The sequence below is a fragment of the Anabrus simplex genome, chromosome 1, assembly GCF_040414725.1.
Source record: "Anabrus simplex isolate iqAnaSimp1 chromosome 1, ASM4041472v1, whole genome shotgun sequence".
NCBI lineage: Eukaryota > Metazoa > Arthropoda > Insecta > Orthoptera > Tettigoniidae > Anabrus > Anabrus simplex.
In genome coordinates this window covers 334,017,371-334,035,653 of record NC_090265.1, presented here as the reverse complement: position 1 = coordinate 334,035,653, position 18,283 = coordinate 334,017,371, and the positions used below count along the sequence as shown (strand labels likewise).

Sequence of the window (18,283 nt, the reverse complement as noted above, 5' to 3'; positions counted from 1 at the left end):
TGGGATTTTGGAAACTATTGCTCTAGATGCTCTAAAAGAAGGGAGGGGTAGGGGTTGGAGGTAAGGTAATATGTGTGGATGATACTTAAATTACATTTCGCGTCAACAATTGTGTTGAAAAAACTTATTAACTAATATAGATATTTAAAATATTTGAAGCGTCTGTTGTGATACACTTTTCGTAATAACACTAGGTGGCATGAATTTAAAAAGTCTATGTTTGTAACAGTCTTCAGGCGTTGTGAGAGGGTTACTTAAATTAAAATTTGTGTCTACATGATGTTAAAAAACTTATTTAACATATTAAACATATTTAAAAAAATATCTTCAAGCGTCTATGGTGAGACACTTTTTAAAAACGCTTGGTCTTGAATAAAAAGTCTATGCAGAGTATACTCCAGTCTTCAGGTATTTGTTGTTTGTATTTTGTGATGACATCTCCTTAAATGTTACTCATTATGTTATGGTAAAAGGCCGTGTTGACTGTTTGATTTGCAAATATTACTCTTTAGATTGTGGTGAAAGGATGTGTTGATTGATTGGATTGCAAAGGTCCTTTGGTAGCTTCTCTGTTATATAAAATGGCGGTCTTCTTAATTAGGGCAGCTTGCCTCACGATCTTAACTGGAAAGATGCTTATTCCGTGCCGCCTTGGGGAACTGTCTTTGTACACAACCTAGTGTAGTAGTGATGTGACACGGTCTGATTGCTTTTCTCTGATTGTTCGTGCGATCCCGCCCCTCCCTTCTTTTATAGCATCTAGAGCAATAGTTTTCAAGATCCCATGGGACATAGTTCTAAGGTTTAATGTGCTTACTGTCCACATGATTTTCATCTCAACTATCTTTATACAGCTGAAGATGACCACTAAGTGGTCGAAACATGTTCTGTGTGTGTTAATATGTTTTTAATTTTGCTCAAGGCAAAAAAATAAAGTATCGATTAGGTGGTTTTTAAATTAATTTGTTGATTGTACTTATCGATACGGTCATGAAGTGGACGGCTTGCAAAAGTGTGGGTTGGCAAGTAGTACTCCAACTCTGTTATAGACAGTAATGAACGTTATTATTCGCCAATGCATTCAACCCCGCAGACTATTAACTTCTGTGTGTAAGTGTGACAGCAATAGTTCGCATTTGTGGTCGTGTGAATATCCGTAGAAGATAGGAAACTTAAAAGGGTCCACCTTTTCAATACAATAAATGTTATAGTTTATTTACAACATATATTTACACTTGGAACTAGTTTCGACGCTGTTTGGCGTCATCTTCAGCCAAAATGTGGGAAATAGGCTAGCATGTAGACATTTAATGAAACGCCTTGTGTAATATAAATGTCTACATGCTAGCCTATTTCCCACATTTTGGCTGAAGATGACGCCAAACAGCGTCAAAACTAGTTCCAAGTGTAAATATATGTTGTAAATAAACTATAATATTTATTGTATTGAAAAGGTGGACCCTTTTAAGTTTCCTATCTTCCATTCTCAGTTCAATACGGACAAAAATGAAATTCTTAGATTTAAATGAATATCCGTATGCGTATCGATATATTGCTGCGCTAAGGACTCATCGTACCCGGACCTGGTTGTCCTTAATTTAATGGTGCACGAATTGGACCTACATTCGTGTACAGGCTGTAGTAAATTGTCGGCCAATCATTAGGGGTGTGATCATTGTACACGTGTACTACTAGAAGTGAAGAGAAAGTACCTAACATCATCTGTATTGCAGGAGTTCCATATACCTAGGACAATGGAATCATTGCCGAGCATCGATGGAGTGACTTCTAGCAACCTGGAGATGGACGTGGTCATGGCCTAAGTCGTGGTGACGATTGTGGCCATGTAATCGTCGCAAATGCTGAGATAAACGAAAGCTAAGTTCTCCATGTCCAAATATTAAGCATGCCTGGGGTAGTAGTTTCACGCTAGTAAAGATCAATTTGTAAATAAATGTTTAATGTTAACTGTCAGCCAGCCGGCACTGAATTTGGTTTATTTTCTCTTTTAAAGTAAATGTGTCTGGAGCTGATTGCATGCTTGATTTTCCTTTTTATATTCAGTTAGATGGGAATAAAGGAATGTTAGTGTAAACATAGTGTGTGTTTATTTTCTTTTCAGAGTATTCCATGTATGTGTGATAAAAATGTTGGATACGGTCATTGTTTTTCTACGTAATTATGAAGCAGAGACCTACGAGATTTTTAACGTTGTCCACTTAAGAGTCTTTATTACGCAATGAAGGCAGGTCATACGAGACGCACGGACTACCGAATATGATGTAGGATTCCAGATGAGCACATAATTATAAGCTGGTTACGAACTAGGGCTGGTTAGAAGAATTGAGGTGCCTTGATATTGATATAAGTAGTTAAAGGGAAGCTAGACTGCGTTATTTAGAGGAGGCCAGATGTGCCTGTATGACCAGAGGAGAGTCATGAACCCGCGTAGCACCAAGTGAGTGGCCCGAATTGGCCTTAGAATTATGAATAATGTTGTGTGTATTCAAATGAAAGATGCTGAAGGCCTTATCGTTGTGAAACTGATTGTCATAGTAGAGATCGGGCCAGCTAGGAAGACAGCCGGTGAGGGGAAGTGTGCGAGTGAGAAAGCAGAGCCGTGGGAGCGAGAACGCCGACTTCCCCTTCTCGCTTGGTGTTGTGGTGACGTACAGTTGACCCGAAATATTTGTCATAACTGACATGTAAAACACTGCATATTTTCAGTTAGTGGAATTCCCTTCCAGCAGTAAATTACAGACAAACCTAGCCGAAATGAATGTATTTAAAAGTGTTACAGATGATATATAGATTTAAGGAGTTAGAACGTAATTTAACCTTAATCCATTTCATGTATTAATATGCGTAGCCAACGCTTTTAATTTCAATTATATGTAAAATTAACTTTACGATGCTGTAGATGTGCAGTGGTTTTGGTTTGGTATAACATCTGAAGCCACGTCATGTAAAATAAGTCGATAGTAATAATAATAATAATATACATCAAGAAGATTTACAATTACAACTTAACAGACACAGATAGTTCTTATGGCGACGATGGGATGCGAAAGGCCTAGGAATGGGAAGGAAGCAGCCGTGGCCTTAATTAAGGTTCAGCCCCAGCATTTGCCTGGTGTGAAAATGGGAAACTACGGAAAACCATCTTCAGGGCTGCCGACAGTCGGGTTCTAACCCACTATCTCCCGGATGCAAGCTCAAAGCTGCGTGACCCTAACTGCAAGGCCAACTAGCCCGGTACATCAAAAAGAAACGAGAAAATTTAAAAACTCTCAGATATTATGTAAAAAGGAGGATGTACAAGTATTTTTCCTTTTGACATGGGCGCTGGTATACCGGATATTGAATTTTCAGATTAGCCTTTGCTGGATACATGGGACATATGTATAGGCCTATAGGTTTTATCCGTGTAAACTATAGGCCTATCCTCTGCCCGATACTGGGCATTTTTTCAAATAACTAAACCTTTTGTATTTTATTTCATGTTTTTCCATTAGGATGCTCTTGTTATTGCAAGTTTTCTTTCCAACAATATCATGATCCTCGCAGCATTCTCTTGACACTAGTATTGGATCCTTTGAACTTTAATTCTTTCTTTAACTTTGCACGAATGTTGAAACTGTAGATAAACAGTCGTCCAGTCCATGAACATTCTTTTTTTGTTTGGCGTTTCAACATACTTTCCATTTATCCATATGTTATCATAACTATAAATATCCCGTGATATACCTGTAGGTGAAACACGGGTTGTAAATATATTAGCTAAAAAAAGAAAAAAAGAGAGAAACATACTATCCATAAGTTGTCCTAATTCTTTCATTTCTCGCTCTTAATCCAGGCCACTGAAATTTCTGACACTCCAACAGCTGCTGCTACTATCTCCTGCACTTTCTTACAATCTATCACAAACTTTTCTTCCATTGTCTCCCTTTCCATAAGGTCAATAACGTTCAAGATTACTGCACGAGTCTGACTCTTTAGCACCTTCCGATGCAGGCTACTTTTAACGCCTTCCATACTGTCAGAGATAGGCCTAACATATACCACCACAAACCACAGTTACTGCACAACGAGAGCTTGGAATGCAGCGCGTGACAGTTGAGTGTAAACTTATGCACTGAACTGTCCTTGTAGCAGAAGCTCTGTTAGGAGGGGATGCACTATGCTGAATCGTCCAAAGTGCGCATGCGGACCAGACGTCTTCCTAGCGGGCTCGATCTCCAAATTGAGACTGCGGGTTATGTTATGAATTAGCAGTGGTTGAACTGCGATGTTTGAGGAGGAAAACAAGTCTCCAGGAAAGTCTAGCCTCTTAACGGTAGCCCCTTTCATGTGTATCGAATGAATCAGCCAGGACCGTGTTTTTGTGGAGTTCACTCGTGGCCTTAAGCCCTGCATTCCATTGCTGCTGGTAGGGAGGCGTTTCACAGGTATTCAGCTGTTAGAGGGCAGTGAAAGTCTGAAGTCAGTGACATGCCCTTTCGTGTTAGTTGGAGATGTAATCCTGCGCCTGCATACGATTGGTGAACCCAATTATCCATGTTAAGAAGTGTGCATATTTATGTATTTTACAGGATCCCACTTGAGTCACCAGATTTGCATATGCTTTTCTTTCGGCTATTTTCTTTTTCTTTTGTCTTGTTTGATTTACGTGTCTGATATTTGTATTTTATGGATTTCTTGATGTGTGCCAACGTCATCTGCATTGTGTAAATATTATTGTTAATTAGCTCGAAAGCTAAATATTGGTTGTGGTTTCTGTGCCATTCAATTTGTGTACTGGCCGTACGTTCGAGTCTGTGCTAGATGTAAGTTAGCGAAGCGATGGACTAGATTTAATTATTTTATTCACTTTTTATGTTGTACATATGTAAATAGTGGATCACATACTAGTGTGACAACTTACTGCCGCGGGTATTTACAGACTTTTCAATAAGCAAGTCCCTACAGGATAAGGACAAGAGAATGAAGTTTGCGTCGATCTAATTTTGTAATGTAACCGTCCCAAGTCACTCCGAAGTCATGTGTTTTTTTTTATATTCGGGCCGAGACCCGCTTTACTTTGTACTTAAATTTGCCAAATGTAATTGTAATGTATATGTGCGCGGCACATATTTCGTTGTTTTGTTGCCCTAGTTGGCTATATATGTGTTTCTTTCATTTGCATTATGTAAATTAGTGTGGATAATATTACTGTAATGCCTTAGCTAATAAATCCATTTCCCCCCCCCCCATTTCTTTCTCGCATTCACGTAGTTATGTACCCATAATCCTGTCTACATACCCATGATGCTCACCTCATTAGGTTAGATTAGTTAGCTTTGCACCTCCCCCCCCCCCTCTTTTTTTTTTTTTAACTAACTGTACCGCGCGCTCTACTGAGTCCGGCTAAATTTTAAGACAGATACGGTACAGTATGGCAAGAGGAGATAAATCCGATCAAAATATAGAAGCCAGCAAAATTTCTTAGGAGACAGTTGGTGGATTTTAAAAAGCAAGTCAGTTTCAATGGTTCTGAGTCACCAGAATTACTATCACTACTATTCACTTTCAACTTAATCACTCTAAAATCATATTCACTACTATAGGCATACAGATCTTGCTTTGGCACAAATAAACTTACTAAAACCCAAACAATACTCGCTACATGTTAGCGAGTACTGCAGTACTTTAACTTTAAAAACCAGGCATCTGGGATTTGTCCAGCTCTACTGATTCATACAGAATCATTATAGACCGTTATGCCATTTGGCATTCAGTCTGCAAGCCTCTGAATTTACTAAACATCGCCACAATCCTCTATTTGCAACTAGTGCTGCGGCCTCATTTAGTTCTAGACCTCTTATCTTTAAATCGTTAGAAACCGAGTCGAACCATCGTCGTCTTGGTTTCCCTCTACTTCTCTTACCCTCAAACAGTCGATTATTCTCCTAGGTAACCTCTTCCATTCGCCTCACATGACCCCACCACCGAAGCCGGTTTATGCGTACAGCTTCAGCCATCGAGTTCATTCCTAACTTAACCTTTATCTCCTCATTCCAAGTACTCTCCTGCCATTGTTCTCACCTGTTTGCACCAGCAATCAATCTCGCTACTTTCATGTCTGTTACTTCTAACTTATAAGATATCCTGAGTCCACCCAGCTTTCGCTCCCGTAAAGCAAAGTTGGTCTGAAAACAGACCGATGTAAAGATAGTTTTGTCCAGGAGCCGACTTCCTTCTTACAGAATACTGTTGATTGCAACTGCAAGCTCACTGCATTAGCTTTACTACACCTTGATTCAATCTCACTATATTACCAACCTGGGAGAACACACAACCTAAATACTAGAAATTACCAACTCGTTCCAGCTTTGTATCACCAATCTTACATTCAATTCTGTTGAATTTCTTATCTAATGATATCAATTTAGTCACAAGTAACTAACCTAATTTTGTTCCGTATTGAAGATACAAAAGGAAAATTCTTTCAAGAATAAAATTTTGTGTCCACCCATTCAATACAATTATATTTTGTAGTGATTAAATCCTACATGAATTATAAACACTAGTTAGGAACATGTTTCACCCTAATTTTGGGCATCTTCAGCCTTGTACTAATCTTAAGGTCAAGTTTTAGATCTATTAAACATTGGAACTTAATACTAAATACAATGGTCTTATGCTAAAAATTTTTTACAAAAGTTGTGCTTTAGGTGATATTTACAAAGTTTATAATATGTACATTAATTAAAATCCAGAATTTGTGAACAAGGAAGTAACTAAATGATTTTATTTTACAATGACTAGAAAACGTCCAAAGTGTAAATTGGATTTCTCCTACTGTATGGATGAAAGTTTATGCAAATGTGTTCATATTGACTAGAGACTGATCACAGCATGAAATGGGGTTTCTCCAACTGTATGGATGACCATTAGGTTGAAGGTTTTACAGTTGGTTCGTTCAAATGTGGTTATGGTTACTTATGTCAAATATATAGTTACAAAACCGGAACCGTGGTATAAAGCCGATCATGTTGGGTTTGAATATTCCTTTAGAAAGAAGCATGGTTGGATGGTAATATTTTATAGGTTAAAACATGTTGGAAACGTACTGTCGATATCATTCATTAGTACTCATCTGATAAAATGTTTTGGAATATTCATGTCTATTAACGTTCCCGTTTGTGAATTGTTCAACCTTGGGAGGAATTATGAGTAGTCTGTAATTCAATAACAGAAAAAAGGATTTTAGAATGATGAATGTAGAGCCCAATATAATACTTATAAAGTGAAAGTTTTTACCCCATAAAAGTGGACGAATGTGCTTGTCCTGCCAGATGTTAGTTGGAACCACTTGTTCCGATTGTGTCGGAACGACTATCCTTGTTACTTCTAGTGAAGTATTGATGGGGTAACAGAGGGGTGGAGCGTAGATGGGAAGGGGTAATGAGTTTCAATTTGTGTAGCTACGCCACATTTACATATAACAGCCCGGCTATCCATCAGATCACTAATGTTTTTAAAAAACACGTCAACATAGCCTTCAGGGCAGTAAATAATAACCAGAACATATTCCTCAACCACAATAGGGTCAATAATTATAACGTTTACTCAGGATCTGACATTTATAGGTTAAAATGTACACAATGTGGGTTCACGTATTTTGGTCAAACAGGGAGGAGCTTTTACACAAGATATCTGGAACATTACAATGCTTCCAAGCATAACAAGTATTCGGCCATGAGCCAGCATACGAATGAAACAGGCCATACATTCACCTCAATAGAGGAAGATGTGACGATCGTTAGAAGCCTACAGTAGGTAAGGGCAAGTTATTGAGCGAGATGGAAAGCTTGTACATTTGGAGCAAACTTATAATAAAAATAATGATCTTAACGATGTCATTGACAACAAAAATCTGTTATATGAGGCAACTCCGAGGTTAATTCAGGCTGTAAATCAGAATAAGGTCCCCAGTATGTTTAATTCACAGCTCGCATGCTTTCCAACTGCCACGTCTAATGGTGGGCCCGCCCAATCCAATTCGATTACGCCTCTCCAGCAACAACACAGCCGCACAAATTGAAACTCGCCCCCCCTTCCCATCTACGCTCCACCCCTCCGTTACCGCATCAATACTTCACTAGAAACAACAAGGTTAGTCATTCAGACACAAACGGAACAAGTGGTTCCAACTAACATCTGCCAGGACAAGTAAGTTCGTCCACTTTTATAGGGTAAAAACTTTCACTTTATAAGTATTATATTGGGCTCTACATTCATCATTCTAAAATCCTTTTTTTCTCTTATTCGGTTACAGATAACTCATAATTCCTCCCAAGGTTGAACAATGCACCAACGGCAACGTTAATCGACAAGAATGGCACAATATACCAAAACATTTTATCAGATGAGCACTATGAAAGATATCAACAATATGTTTCCAACATACATGTTTTAGCCTATAAAATATTACCGTCCAACCATGCTTCTTTCTAAAGGAATATTCAAACCCAACATGATTGGCTTTATACCACGGTTCCGGTTTTTTAACCATATACTTACGACATAAGTAACCATAACCACCTTTGAACGAACCAACTGTAAAACCTTCAAACTAATGGTCATCCATACAGTTGGAGAAACCCCAATTCATGCTGTGATCAATCTAGTCAATATGAACACATTTGCATAAACTTTCATCCATACAGTAGGAGAAATCCAATTTACACTTTGGACGTTTTCTAGTCATTGTAAAATGAAATCATTTAGTTGCTTCCTTGTTCACAAATTCTGGATTTTAATTAATGTACATATTGTAAACTATGTAAATATCACCTAAAGCACGACTTTTGTAAAAAACATTTTTAGCATAAGACCATTGTATTTAGTATTAAGTTCCAATGTTTAATAGATTTAAGACTTGACCTTAAGATTAGTATTAGCCTGAAGATGTCCAAAATTAGGGCGAAACATGTTCCTAACTAGTGTTTATAATTCATGTAGGATTTAATCACTACAAAATATAATTGTAATGAATAGGTGGACACACAATTTTACTTATCAATTTAGTCTTCGAAAGGCTAATTTTCATACCATACTCACTGCACCTATTTTCAAGTTCCAAGATATTACACTGCAGGCTTTCGGCACAATCTGCCATTAAGACCAAGTCGTCAGCATAGGCCAGACTGCTTACTACATTACCACCTAACTGAATCCCTCCCCGCCACTTTATACCTTTCAGCAGATGATCCATGTAAATTACGAACAGCAAAGTTGAAAGATTAAAGCCTTGTCTAACCCCAGTAAGTACCCTGAACCAAGAACTGATCCTACCATCAATACTCACTGAAGCCCAACTGTCAACATAAATGCCTTTGATTGATTTGAATAATCTACCTTTAATTCCATAGTCCCCCAGTACGGCGAACATCTTTTCGCTTGGTACCCTGTCATATGCTTTCTCTAGATCCATGAAACAAACACAGCTGTCTATTCCTCTCGTAGCATATTTCAATTACAGTAGAAGTCCGCTATTGCGAGTACGGCATATGAGAACCCCGTTTATAACAATAACTTTTGTCCGTCCCTTCAAAATTCCTATATTAAACTGTATTATCCTTCGGTTACAGCGAGAGCCCTATCACTGACGCGTCCGTTATTGCGAGCGATTATGCACGCTCGTTTTTTCCGTTGCCAATATATATGCACCCAGTCATTATACTGCATGCAATCGATCATCTTCAGTACCGTATCGTTTTCTCACTATGCCCACCAGCGAGGTCTCTCGACATTCGAAGTCGATTAGTAATACCTGTCGCCCGCTCTTCAGCACGGGAAAATGAAAGAGAACATGTTTTCGTAATAAATGGGTATACAATGTGCCTGATAACCATTAACGTGTTAAAAATAAAGGCTGAAGTAAACCGTCTCTTAATTTTAATGGTATACCGTATACAGAAATTAAGAATGTGATACACCTCAAGATATGGAAGGGTACATCGGTACATCACTGATTTCAGAGGATATTTTCTCGCGTCTAATTAAATTTCGGAAAGCTATTCCCATGTCAATTTTTAGCGAGGAAGTAATCATTTCTACATGCGTTTCTAATAGGTTTTCATGATACATATATGGTTAGGTTAGGTGATGCCGTTTGAAGAAGAAAACTGAAATATTTGCCATGGAAGCCTCTGGAGTGATACTGCATTTCTCCAAATCCAAGAAGACTTTCTTCTCAGAATCTCATGTGAAAAATCAAGGGTCGTTTTGCATTTGCGGCCTGATAGTAATGAACACCACTGGCAACTACCGCAGTAACCACGCTGTTTCTTATAACCCCCCCGCGCGCGCACACACAAAACTCGCTGACAATAAACGACCGCCTATTTATCATACACCGCTAGCCGCGGCGACCGGTTGTACAGTGCCTATGCGTAACGTCACTGGATCTCTGGAAATAGAAGAGAGAATGACATTCTATTATCCTCTACAAAAACTTTTCTCAAATCTGCAGAATGGCATCAAAACATGCAAGCCTTCGAAGTCTTAGAAAGGCCACGGCTACACAGTAACAGAGCCATAACGCGTCTGCTGTACCTGACGCTTAGTAAAATTAAGTTTTATAGACAGCAGGAGTATTTTCGCGATGGGGCGTCGTATTGCCAGCATATTTTCAACGGGTTCTCGATGTTATGATGCAAATTTTAAGTTAATGGCTATTAAACACTCGGAAATGTATAGTAATTGTGCAGCCGCAAGAAAAGGCATAAGCCTAACTAAAGCCAATATTCGGCATTACCGTGAGACAAAGACAGCTTAAATATGCTTACTGCACCAGAAAATGCTTCAGTGGTCCACAACAAGGATGCTTTACAGAAGTCGAAGACGAAATTGTGAGGTATGTGTACAAAAATTAAAGGGCAGAATTGCCATACCGCAGCGCAATAAACTAGTTCGTTGACTTTAAGTCCGCGATTAAGACCTATACATCGCTAGCCGCTGAATTTGGCCGAATCTGGCAAGCAAGACATGCGTGTAGCGGCAGCTAGTTATATCTGATGCTGAGAGAAAGTAACACTTTTATAGTAAGCAAGAATATTTTCCTGATCGTCATATTGTAGAGATGCATGGAATGTGTATTGCTGGCAAATTTTCAACGAATTCCCTTCGGTATTATGATGCCAATTTTAAGTTAATGGTTATTAAACTCTCTGAAATAAAGCATAATTGTACAGCCGCAAAAAAAAAAATATGGCATAACTAAAGCCAATGTTCGGCGTCTACAAATAGTCTAAAAATGCATACTGTATAAGAAAGGCATACGAATGATTTTACAATGCACTTTTTAAGCCTGATTAAAATTTTTTGAAGGGAAAAGTGGGTGTCATCTTGGATTCGGAGAAATATGGTAATATGTATTTTTCAGAATGAAATTAAACACACGCTTTCACGTAGTGTCGGATTTCGAAAAACAACAAACAAGTAAACCTAGTGTAGATATTATCTGCGAAATCGCAAGTTACAGATTGCCATTTCATACCGATTTTAATGTGTATGGGGGTTTTCCCAACTTTTACAAAAAATCTGATATAACAACAATTCGCTATAGCGAGCAAATTTTTCGCCGTTATGAATTCTTGCTTTAACGGACTTCTACTGTACCTGGCGCATAATGAAAATCTGGTTTCCATCCAACTTCCTCTTAACCACTGATCCCTCCGTCTCCCTCCCAAGATGCCAGCGAATACTTCGTCTACTAATCAATGAGGTACCTCGATAGTTGTTCCAATCCTTCCTGTTCTCTTGCTTATAGTAAGGTGCAATTACTGCTTTTGTCCAATCTGAAGGTACCTTACCAACACTCCATGCCAATCTTACTATTCTATGAAGCTATTCCATCCCCGCCTTCCCGCTATACTTCATTTCAGGTCTAATTTAATCTATTCCTGCAGCTTTATTTACCATCCTTCCCACTTCAAGCATAATTTCATCAACATCATTTTCCTTCTCCCCAAGAGCTTGGCTGTTCGCAACACCACCAGGAAGATTTCCTTTTACGTTATGCGAAGTCTGTTAAGATATAGTCTATTATGGATCTGGTACCCCTAGCCTTCCATGTATAGTGGTGAATAGCCTCAAGCTTGAGAATGTATTCGTAACTGCTAAACCAATACTAGCACAGAAGTCCAGCGGTCTCTTTCCATTCCCATTAGCTTCCATAATTTTGCCAAATTTACCAATCACCGTTTCGTTTCCTTCAGTTCTGTTTCCAATTCTCTCATTGAAATCTCCCATTAGCACTATCCTATCCTTGCTGTTGACCCTGACTACAATGTCACTCAATGCTTCATAAAACTTGTAAACTTCATCCTCATCTGCACCCTCACATGGTGAATAAACCGAGACAATTCTAATCCAAATTCCTCTAACTGCCAAATCTACCCACATCATTCGCTCATTTACTTGTCTAACAGACTCTATGTTGCGTGCAATGGTATTCCTGATAAACAGCCCTAAGCCATACTCTGCCCTTCTCTTTCTAACACAAGTACACGTTATAATCTCATCTCTCTTCCTCGTTATCTCCCCTTACCCGAATATCACTTACTCCTACCACATTCAGATACATCCTCTTTGCTGGCTCAGCCAGTTCCACTTTCTTCCACAAGCCCCATTAATATTTATAGCTCCCCATCAAATTCCATTTTGGCCGCCAGTTGTTTCCAAGGAGTTCCTCGCCTGTCAAATTAATAACCATCCTAATAATTGAAACTCACCAGACTAATAGCAACACTTTAGTGGACTCTTGAGCAAAATATGTAATCCTAAACCGACCGATTACCTTCTTGATGTGATGGTTATGAACAAGACTGAGCGGTCACAAGATATATCGACCACCGTTCAGTTGCAACTAATGTGTATAACCACTAGTAAATCTTAAATCTTATTATCACCATCTTTTGATCTGCTAGAGATACTGCAGTAAGAAAGAAATGAACACTATTTTAAAAACAAATTTTACTGTTGCTTTTTTTAAAACGCTGTAAAATTTACATGTCATATGCAATTATTATTTCTAGATTGGAAATAAATTCCAAAAATATTATTTTGTCCACAAACTGGAATGTAGTAGAAAATTGTAGGCACCTACACATTTTGTTCTGTTGCCATGGCAACCAGGCGCCTGGGATTTGTCCAGTCCTGTGGTGTGGAAAAATACCCGATTCATTACAACTGACTGGAAGTCAATGATATGATGAAATATCACACAGTGCGTAATTTCAGGAATCTAGCCAGCCAAAAATCGTATCTCAGAAACTAATGGACCGATTTACATAAAACTTAGTATGTAACTGCTATTATTGGAGATAATTAAGTGTGTGGTCAAACAAGTACAAAGAATAAATTACTACGCCAGAAATAGAATGAGTAATCTTTGTAATTTTAATCATTTTTCGTTATAGCTTTAAGAAATTAAATAGATGTTAATAGTGGGGCATGCTGTTTAGAATGTTAAAAACAGATACAGGAATACATGTACTTGCCAAACAATTTGTTCATTAGATACAGTTACATCAGAATCGCTATCGTCACTGTCATTATCTCCTTCGGCAGAACCAGATACAGGAGGCTCAGACAATAAGTTGAGCACTTCTCGTGAAAGCGGAATCAACTTCCTCCTCCTTGATTTCCCTAAGGTGGTAATATAAGGGTCCGATGATATTAAGCAGCCTATGGAAAACGTCAGTATTTGTGTCTTTGTGGAAAGGTTTCCTATTATCTTTATTCCTGGTCTCCTGGGCTTCCTCGGAGAGTTGTCCAATTGGTATAATACAGTGCCTAATGACCTCCTCTCCATGACCCAAGAGTTTGTGCAAAGCTACAGGCATGTAGTACGATTTGTATTTTTGTAAGTACAATTGTATAGTTTTCTTTGCGTATATGCCAAATGTCACTGTATCAATGGCATACCCACACGAAAGAGTTTCTACGATGGTACGTAGATGGTTTATTAAATTTATATCTACTCCAGTAACATCCGCATAAGTAGAAGCCTCTCTGAAGAATCTTCTAGCAGTTTCCATCATTGGTATTGCCAGCACATTGCTTCGGATATCAACCAATAGACGCGTTTCCTCCCTGAACTTCTGTAGTGAAGTCATAAGCCTATGTGTGCGATTTTTTATTTCACATTAATACTGTGATCTTTTGTAGTCATCTGCAGTATTTATTTATTTATTGCGTCTGTTTTCTAGCTTTTTATTGTCTGAATAAATTTATTAAATGCAATTAAATACATCCCCTGCCCCGAGACCATAAAATTATTTGTCTATTTTCTCTCGCAATTTGCCTTGTACTTCAGTGCTGAGGTTTCTTAGGTGCCGTAGTTTACCTCTGATTCTGTACAAACCAAAAGTGGCCCCTGCAAACCCCACGTCCCCTTTAGTTCATGAAAGTAATTTGTAGCTTAGTTTCTTCAGCCTTTTGTGTTGAACTTACATACTGAATTTCACAAATTTATGTGCCGCCGTTTTCCGTGATGATGCTGAGCGGAGCCGTTCGACATGGCAACCTGTTGTCACAAGGGCAATACTGTTTTCTTAACATGGAATGAGCTATAGTACTAGCAGGCTCATCCTGACATTGTGATGCACGTCCTTCTGCAAAGCTCATTCTCTGCTCGAACCGACTTTTATTGTACTTCAGCAATTTGTCCCTTTTTCTACTATATTTTGTCCAGCGTGAACGAATTTCAGCACACAAAATACTGACAGATTTTGTTATTGACTTGGATATATCCTCGGAACAATCCTCAAAGCCTAAATGTTCAATTTACAACATTCGCAATATCATCGTTCTGCTTATATTCCCTGCTGTTCCTCAAAAGCTCGAAAACCGACCTCCAGGTTACCGAGTACATGGCTTCTGAAAAAAATTAATTACTCTCATGGTCGTGCTTGGTCGCAGCAAAAAGTCACAGTTTTCTATTCACTAAAGTATAGATAACTCATCCAAAAGACTTTCATTGCAAAAATCAAAGGCAATCCATTTTGAAAATCAGCTCTAATTTATATAATTAGATAGCGCTTGGACACCGTGCACCTGAATTTTAAGTGCATGTTCCGGTAAACAATATAGTAATTTTCAGAAAATGCTACATACTATATAAAAATACATACCTTCATCTAATATAATCACATTGCAAACTAAAGAAATATTTAGTTCTGACGTCTTTACTGAGCCCCTACATAATAATAACTGCACGCTCACCTCGCCAGAATATGATGCCCTAACGGAGGAGAGCCACTTTAGGCCTTCGGTGAGATTAGATAATCAGACAGCGCAACTTTTCAATACTTAATTACTGCACCCAAGAGTCTTATAAACACGACACACAGAAAATGCGTCCCAAAGACAAGGTTTGAAAATATTATTTTTGGCTGGCTGATGCTAGAAATTACCCACTGTGCATCGGTATAAGTAACAGTCCCTGAAAGTTAATTAGTTTGTGTTTTTTTTTTTGTCTTCTATCAACTGGGCATTAAATTTAACGTTAAACAACTGGTGAGTGTTTCTAAAATGAATTAAGGTGAGTAGATACTAATACTGGACAGTTCATGACCAGGATAACTTAACAGCAAATTAAAAAATTTCTTACAGTTCCCACGGGTCCTGTTATGGTACCAACCCACTTAAACAGATTCTCCCCTTCTGGAAACGCTGACACACTTTGGTCTGAATTCATCTGTAAAAGAAAACAAATCACAAATAGATAAGTAAGAATACACATTAATAAATAATATTCAATAATAAAATTAACAGCAGTAATAGTGTGTTCTTGAAAGGTTTGTCTATTTTCACTGCCTTTCAATGACTACAGTTGAATTCAATGACAAATGCTGAAAATACAGGCAATGATACCAAAACAGATCATAGGTAGAATCCATCATGTACGTGATCTCAGTTATAAATGACAAAAGGCAGCTCAAGTTGGCAGGTTTGATCCCAGCTTAATCTAATATTATTTGAAGGTGCTCAAATACAGCAGCCTCATACCAGCAGATTTACCGACACATAAAAGAACGCCTGCAGAACTAAGTTCTGGCCAGATGCCATCTGGAGTAGTTAGACATAAAACCAACAACATTATATAACAGTATAAAATATTAACAGTAAGAAAACAAACAAAATTTAATAGAGGAACTTCATATTAACAAATGCTTTAAAAATGAAATAAATGAAATAAATAAAAAGGGGAAAAAACATAAGTATAATAATGTTTGTGTGACTAGTAATGTTCTGGCAGGTTGTCAAAAGAGAATCAAGAGCTTGTTCCTTTAGCATACATTTTAGTTTGGCTTTGAAGAAATTAACTGGAAAGAAGACATCAATTTCGTTTACGGCATTTGCTGTTGTGGGAAAGCGATGAAAGATGGAGCGTTGCAGGAGTGTTAGACGCACAAACTCCCCCATCCTTCTTCTTATAATAATACCTCTGTGTATCATACAAGAGAAGTGCTCAGTGTACAGGGATGACAACTGACATGGTGACATAACTGATACAGCTATAGAGTACGTGCTACCACACAGCCTGCCAGACATCTGACATCTAATTCAGTATGAGTATGGTATTAGCATTCCAAGGTCCAAAATGTTTGAAGAAAGACTTCATTTTACATTCAGTTTATAAAATATATCTTTCATTTGTCCAAGTACTTTCTCAGGATGTGCAATTAAAGCTAACACACAGAAATATTTTACCCTGGAATACTGCTGCAATCTAGATAAGTAACTAAACAGTTACAACAAGTCCAAAGAGCAATGTACCCTGTCTGGCTGGTCATAAACATTGGTATATAACAAAGAGCAATATTTTAACAGATGCAGACCTTAAGGGGCAACAATAAAAATGTGACATCCAACATCAACTTCAGACAAAAATGTTCTGTGGAAAGGTCCATTGTTTAGAAAACCTGTTCAAGTGCTCGTCTGATTGTCAGCCTTGATGACTGGTCTGATAGCAGATTTGGATCAATTTATTTATTACCGCAAGACCTGTAGTCCTTAAAATTTCTCACGAAGTCTTCTGTAGCTTATAAAGATCAATATAACATTTTTGTAATAAGTAGCTTATATTTTCAATCTGCTTCGCATGATTATTAACAATTTGCAAGGCTGAATGATTAACAGCCAAGTATGAATAAAGAGATTATACAACTATCTGTATTTTACAAATCTCTTTTGGCACAAAAAATTTCACACACTAAGGATTTCTCCCACTACCCAATAGTATAGTATTTCAGTGGGAAAAATTTACTTCTAGAGAAATTATGAGTGTGATAGCAAGTGACAAAGCAAAACCAAACCAAACCCCATGGTGCAACAGCCCCGAAGGCCATTGCCTACCAAGCGACCGCTGCTTAGCCCGAAGGCCTGCAGATTATGAGGTATTGTGTGGTCAGCGGGGCGTTATTGATAGCTTTCTAGACCGGAGCCGCCATCTCACTGTCAGATAGCTCCCAATTGTAATCACGCAGGCTGAGTGGACCTCGAACCAGCCCTCAGAGATGCAGGTAAAAATATATGACCTGGCCGGGAATCAAACCCAGCGCCTCCGGGTTAGAGGCAGGCACGCTACCCCTACACCGCAGGGCCGGCCATTGAAAGCAAGATAGGCTAAATATCCTACAATCAGATGCACTGGTTGCCTATAGGGCATCAACTCTTAAAGAACTGCAGAAGTTCATGTCTGAACATTCAGGATCTACCCATATTGATAATAGCCAACCTATGTGCAGAAGTTGCATTCTTAAGCAGTTGTCCCATCACTGGCAGGGTCTGCCATTTGGTCGTGGACCGTATCAAGGAGTAGATTTACTCTCATTACATCTTGCAGTGCATCAGCCCATCATCCCTTAGGTTGTCCCTTGTGTCTCCTTCCGATGACTTGCAGCCTGTAGACCAACTCTACAACTGAATATGATTCTGCTTGCAGCACAGTGCCAAACTATAGCAGTCTACTTTTGAACATTTTCTCCTAGTTCAGTGCAACACCAAATCACTTTCATATGCTTATGTTGGAAACGCCATTCAGTCCAGTGATAACAGGCATCTCAGAAACTTAGTTTTCACAATGCTTAGTCCATAATCTGCATATTTAGTAGCTGGCCAACATTCAGAACGATAGAGTGCAAAGGAGAGATGACTGTGCATTAGATCTTTGATTTTATGGGGTTTTCCATCCAGCAATCACAGGTGACACCAGTTTATCTTTGTG

General features: G+C 38.4%; 1 protein-coding gene across 1 annotated transcript in view; it reads right to left on the bottom strand.

Annotated features, from left to right (window-relative positions):
• vih (ubiquitin conjugating enzyme vih) overlaps window positions 1-18,283 on the bottom strand; it is a 69,692-nt gene that overhangs the window by 27,862 nt on the left and 23,547 nt on the right. The window contains exon 3 of the mRNA XM_067142474.2: window positions 15,665-15,751. Coding sequence (XP_066998575.1) covers window positions 15,665-15,751 — 87 coding nt within the window. The remainder of the gene's footprint in view (window positions 1-15,664; window positions 15,752-18,283) is intronic.